We start from the raw sequence: 6,042 nt of genomic DNA on the forward strand, positions 1-6,042 counted from the left end.
TTGCTTTTCCTTCAGTCATTTGTGACCTTGGAGGAATAGGTTGCCCTATCAATAAGTCTGAGCTAATTGTTGGAAATTTGATGCTTTGAGTTTTATGTACTGCTTTGGAAGCATACCCAATTGGCTACCAGGCTTCTCTGCAGTACCAGACACCCAAAGCAATATCTCATAGTTTTTTGCGATTGGATTAATGGTCTCTATAGGAAAATTTATTTGGTTCATTTCTTTTTCTTGGCCTCTTGTTTCCAGCTTCTACTCTTGATTTGTATTGGTGCCATGTTGCAGTAGCTGTATTTTTAAACCTTGGCAGTGACAACTCTTCATCTTATTAACCTAATTGCAGGTTAAAACTTTGCTTCTTGCCCAATGACAAGAAAATCCTTCCCCGGTTATTGCATCTTTCTCGTAGAATCACTAATATTCTGGAAAACCAAAAAGTAGAACAATGTTAGCAGATTTACCGCGGAAGCTCGAAGCATCGCAATCACAGTATGCAAACTTCAATGGATCACTTACCTGTTAAAGGAGTTTCGTATACAGCCGGAGCTCCCCATTCCTTTGCACTGCGACAACCAAGCGGCTCAACATATAGTAGCCAACCCCATATTCCGCGAAAGAACGAAGCATCTAAACATCGATTGCCACCTTGTCCGTGATCAACTCTCCGGAGGCTTTATTTCAACGATGCATGTATCATCTCCCCAGCAGATCACTGATCTGTTCACCAAGCCCCTTGGCGCGGCGCAGTTCCAAAATCTCCTCTCCAAAATGGGATTACCCATAATTCACGCACCTCCATCTTGCGGGGGGCTTAAGAGATAAAAACTGACCTCATGCAAAATGACGCTGCAAAGAAAAGTGAGCAGTATGAAAATCAAAGGAAAACGACATCGTAGATAAAGAAGTAAAACGATAGCTTTTTATTTATAAATGCAGCTCTTCCTAGATACTTCTAGAAAGATGTGGAGAGTTCCAGTTTATTAGTCTGTTAAAAATCTATTACATCCAATCCGTGTATATAAATATTCATGCACAATCAATAACAATTCAATTCTTTTTCCTCCCTAAAATTACAGTTACTTTCTCATGGTTGTGGTTGAATAATTTCTGTGTCTCCTCATTGCCATCTTCTGGATTCCTCCGACGGATCTTTCTCCTTTGATGGTTCTACTTGATACTGTTCAGGCAAGTTTTGAAACTTGCTAGATATGGCAGTGTTGCTCGCAGGACACTGCTGTACAGTTTGCCATTTTGCTTCCATTCTGAGTGGACTAATTGAACATAAATTAACTTTGTAGTGAATTATGTTTGTAATTAATCACCTTAAGCATTCCATGCTCATCTGTCATATTATGATATCAGAGTTTTTCTTCCATTTGAGTGTTTTTGAATAGAATAAATATAATCCTTTTCTTTTCAAGTAAAGTCAGGTAAAATAATGAAATCTTTCCGACCAACGGTTTTAAAACATTTCAAACCTCAAAAAAACCTCATTTTAATGCTTTAAAAACCTATACTACATCTCCAATAATTTTCCTTCCAAACAAAGTACAAATGTTAGCACAAACATACATACAAGTATTTTGTATTAAAAGCTTGTTTGGCATTGAGTTTGAAGGCCAAAAAGCAGATTTTATAAATATAACTATTTAAAATCCATAATTTATTAATAATTTACATTAAAATTAAACTAAAATCATTACTTTCAAATGTTGTTATTCAAACATAGCATAATATTCTCCAGATACTCTCTTGAGAAAGGCATTAGAAGATAAAAAAGGAACATGCCACCTGCTCATTGCAGCTTAAAGATTGAGTCATTCTCACGATTTTGTGAGCTACTTGAGAAGACTGGACTTGTGAAGTATGAATATGATGTTTTTGCATCTGGCGACTACATCTACATTCTAAATCAAGTCCTTCGGCGTTAGATCTAGTTCAAGAGAAATTACAGTCTGAAGTTCAGTTTCTAGAGAACTTTTTTCCTTCTGTAATGCCTCCAACCGACGACGAGTGTTGAAAGAACACAACACTGTTTTAGCTTTCTCTAAAACAGGCTTTAGACAATCAAGTTTGAATCCAACTTTCAAAGCATCCCCAACGCTTTGGATTATGGTCGTTAACTCATCAGGACTCATTGACATCCATGTTTTTTCCTTCAATGAAAGTGCAGAACCAAGTTCTCCCAGCATTGCTGCTATTGTATTAGCTCTCTCAAGCATGCAATTCTCCCAAAATTTTCCCTCAATGCAGTATATTCTGTTAAGGTCAGATACATGAGATTTTAGCACCTGAAAACCATAAAAATCTTCATAAAAATCAACCATATCTAGACAATTTTTTTAGTCTCTCTCCTCCAGATGTAGATGTGGGAACAGGAAAATCACCAGACAAAGAATCAAACAAAGTATGAAATAAAGTACGAAATAACGTCCGCAACTCGGGAAGAATTGGATATTCAGCTGAAGCAAGACCAAGCTGTTCTATATCAGTAAAGGATTCATCATACTGTAGGCATTACTGCATGATGTCCCACTGCTGAGTGATCCTAAATTTAATCAAATAAAAATTGAATTAGTGCAATCCAAGCATATTTAAAAATAAAATTATCTCAAATACTCAATATAATATAGCCAAATAGGTTTCTAAAGAAGAAGAAATTATCCAAATAGATTTACAAAGAAGAAGAAACTATTCCAAATTATTGATACCCAAATAGAGAAGAAGAAACTATTCCAAATTATTGATACCCAAATAGATTTACAATAAATTATATCTGATTAACAATACCCAGATCTACAAGAATAAATTGACAGCAATAGATTAAATAAAAAACAATTCTATTTTCAGTACAAATTGACAAAAAAAAAAATCAGTAAACTGAAAAAAAAAAAAAGAAAGAGTACCTTTGATGGCGCGATGCTTGTCCTTCGCACATAGATGGAGCGGCTTGTGAGTGTTGGGCGACACGATCGTTGTGAGATAATCTCTCTTTGATGCTCAACAAAGTCCTTTCACATGCAAATGTCTGCCACTTGTCAGCAATCATGAAGAAGAAGAAGAAGAAGAAGAAGAGTAGGAGGAATAAGATGTTATGTTCCAAGAGGACGAGAAAGATGAGAAGAAAAAAATGAGAAAGATGAGAAGAAAAAAATGAGAACGATGAGGCAAGTGGCTGTGACCGGCGAGGAAGATGAATGGTCTAACCGAAAGAAATTTAGGGTTAGACTATCATAATGTAGTATATATAGGGGCTTAAAACTACGTAGTTTTAAGGGTGGCTTGGGTTCGATTTATTTTTTTCCCATTTTTTAAGAAAAAATTAAAATTAAATTGAAAACTGAAATTAAAAAAAATTGAACCATCAAATTAAATTGATTCAATTTAATTTAATTTTTTTAATTTCAACTGGAATCTGTTCTTTTCTATTAATTTTTATTATTTAAGTGATAATTTTATTTAGTTTAATTCCAATAATTCCTCTTTTAAGTGATAATAATAAAAAGTGAATATTATTTTATTATTAAGTATTTTTTTTTATTTATCTCATTTAATTATTTATAATAAATTTTAATGAGTTAGAATATTTATTTTTTTAGAAAAACCAATAGTAACTTATATATTAAAATATTATATTCTTTTAATAGTGTATTTGCATGTTATAATTAATATAATAATTGATAATTAAAAAAAATAACATATTATTTAATTTCCGTAAATATTTATTTTTCTCTCATGAAATATTTATATTAAAAAATTATATATTTTGAATTCAAAAATTATATATAGAGAGAAAAATTATAATTCAAAGGAGAGCATGAACCTGCTTCTGACCCAAAGGAGAGCTCAAGCACCTCCATTGTCGGCCAAAAGAACCCTTATAGGTGACCAATCGCCTCACATTCGACGGCCAAAGCTGCATGCAAAACCATACAACCTTCGGCGGCCGAACTTTGAGTTTCGGAAGCCGAACCTAGGGTACTTTCGGCGGCCGAACATTACTTTCGGGGGCCGAAAGTGGCAAAAGCTTCCTTAGTCTTTTCTTTTCAAAACTCAGCTCTTTTCTAATTCAAACCCTTGAAACACTTAAAAACATTTTAGAAAACCTTCACTCTACCCATCAGGGAGGCTCCGACATCCAAGATTCCACCGGACGGTAGGAATTCCGATGTCTGAACTAGCTGGGTATTATATTCGGCGGCCGAAAGTCTCTTCCAGAAACGAAACTCATGCATGTTTGGCGGCCGAAACCCCCCTCCAGAGACGAAAGTCCAAACTTTCGGGGGCAAGGTTAGGCGGCCAAAACCACCTCTACAGGCAGGTTCGGCGGCCGAAACTATTTTCGGGAGCCGAACCTGAGTTCATCCAGAACTCAGCCTCTCATGCATACAAGCCTCCTAAACCTTCCAAATACCCAAAACATGCATCCAACCTCTCAAAAACATGCATACACATGTACACACCCTTAACCATGCATAAAGGGGCCTAAAAACTAGTCTAAACCCCTCAAACAACCACATAAACACACTTATGCACAAAAGGGTACATAAACCCTATCATGCACAATCATGCAACTCATGCATAAAAACCCTCTAAACCCTTCATAAAACTCACTTAAAACACTGTAAAAACATTTTAAAACACCTCTGATATACCCTTCTAGAAGGCTCTGACATGCGAAATTCCACCGGACGGTAAGAATTCCGATACCTGAATCTAGCGGGGTATTACAGATATATTGGGAGAAAATTTATTAATTTATCTCTCAGTTTTGAAAATACATTAAGAGGTTTTAAAAAATCTACTAATTAGTTATTTTATTTATTTTAACCGATAAAAATTTTACCATTTAGTTTTTTTAATTTAGAAAAATTTATTAATTATTTTATAGAAAGTTTATTAATTAGTCTCTTTTTTTTCTTCAGTATTTACTAATCAAAATTAATAAAAGAATTAATTAATAAATTTTTAAAATTTTATAAATATTTTAATATATTTTTTAAATGATTAATTAATGAGTTAAGATCAAAGTTAAAACAGAGTTTTAGATCAAATTATATTCTTCTTGATAATATACCACATTCAAAGTTTAGAAGTATAAGCTTGTTTCATTTCATAACTGCATTGAAAGTAAAATAACAACAAAACGAATGATTGAAAAGATTTGACCATGTCTTCCACGCAAAATTTGACCATATCTAAAGTTATGGTTGGCACATGTCCATATTGAAATAACATGGGTTCTTCTTGAATATACGATGGATCTACATGACCTATCATATTATTAACAAATCTCTTGAATGTTCATGAGAACGGTAAGGGAGTTTCAATTTGTGGGTTTAGTTTCTGAATTTCATATCAATCTATCCAGCTGTCTCTACAATTGCAACCTCATAGCTCACTTTTTAGCCCATTTGACTCAAATCTTTTGATTTATGATCAAATTAATCCATTTTTAATAAAAGAATACTAAAATAATAATCTTCTTGAAAATTTTATTACTAAAATATTGTTTTTATATGTTAATTTATTATAAATAAAAATAAAATATAAAACATTTCTTAAACAGTTTTTATATCATTAAAATATAAAATTAATAAAATTAATATTTTATTATTAAAACATTTCAAATTTGCTAAATTAGACAATAAAAATTTTAAGAAAAAATTAAATGTCATCAAAAAATTTAAAGCAAAAAAAAAATTTATTTCAGAATTTTTATTTTTAACATTATCATATATTACTAAATTTAAATTTGTAGACGCATGACTAAAATTGTAGACGGATATTCAAGAATTCACTACTCCAATCTCTTATTTAAAAAAAAAAATTATTATTTATTTTTTATAATATAACGAAATTTATTAGTTAATTCATTAATTTTATAAAATATATAAATATTTTAAAATTTTAAAATATGTTGGTGTAACTTTTGGTGAAAGCAGACACAGTTTAAGTCTCCTTTAATTACTTTTATTAATTTAATGTATTATCTGCGTAGGAAAGTGAGTCATTTATAAATATGTAAGGCAAAATTGGATG

The 6,042-nt window shown here is 32.1% G+C and overlaps 1 protein-coding gene across 5 annotated transcripts; it reads right to left on the reverse strand.

Annotated features, from left to right (window-relative positions):
• Nucleotides 1-1,646: 1,646 nt before the first annotated feature.
• LOC110623954 lies at nucleotides 1,647-3,229 on the reverse strand. 5 transcript variants are annotated; one of them, XR_002489361.2, is made up of 3 exons: nucleotides 2,907-3,225; nucleotides 2,441-2,548; nucleotides 1,647-2,259 (listed from the first exon to the last, which is right to left on the reverse strand). XR_002489361.2 is itself a non-coding variant. In XM_043961175.1 (3 exons), exons 1-3 carry the CDS (start codon nucleotides 3,047-3,049, stop codon nucleotides 1,963-1,965), a joined length of 408 nt encoding a protein of 135 aa, XP_043817110.1. In that variant the 5' UTR covers nucleotides 3,050-3,229; the 3' UTR covers nucleotides 1,647-1,962. The 5 variants fall into 5 exon arrangements, 3 of the variants coding, with proteins under 3 accessions (XP_043817110.1, XP_021624683.1, XP_021624682.1); XR_002489359.2 differs by having other exon boundaries at nucleotides 1,647-2,291; XM_043961175.1 differs by lacking the exon at nucleotides 2,441-2,548 and having other exon boundaries at nucleotides 1,647-2,033; nucleotides 2,066-2,259; nucleotides 2,907-3,229.
• Nucleotides 3,230-6,042: the final 2,813 nt, after the last annotated feature.

Source organism: Manihot esculenta, chromosome 10, assembly GCF_001659605.2.
Source record: "Manihot esculenta cultivar AM560-2 chromosome 10, M.esculenta_v8, whole genome shotgun sequence".
Taxonomy (NCBI): Eukaryota; Viridiplantae; Streptophyta; class Magnoliopsida; order Malpighiales; family Euphorbiaceae; genus Manihot; species Manihot esculenta.

Excerpts from the sequence above, each read along its gene's own strand:
- LOC110623954 (XM_021768990.2), bottom strand. The coding sequence starts at position 3,049 with ATGATTGCTGACAAGTGGCAGACATTTGCATGTGAAAGGACTTTGTTG. Across the intron at positions 2,260-2,906 it reads CAAGCATCGCGCCATCAAAG|AATATACTGCATTGAGGGAA; the intron begins GTACTCTTTCTT and ends TGACCTTAACAG.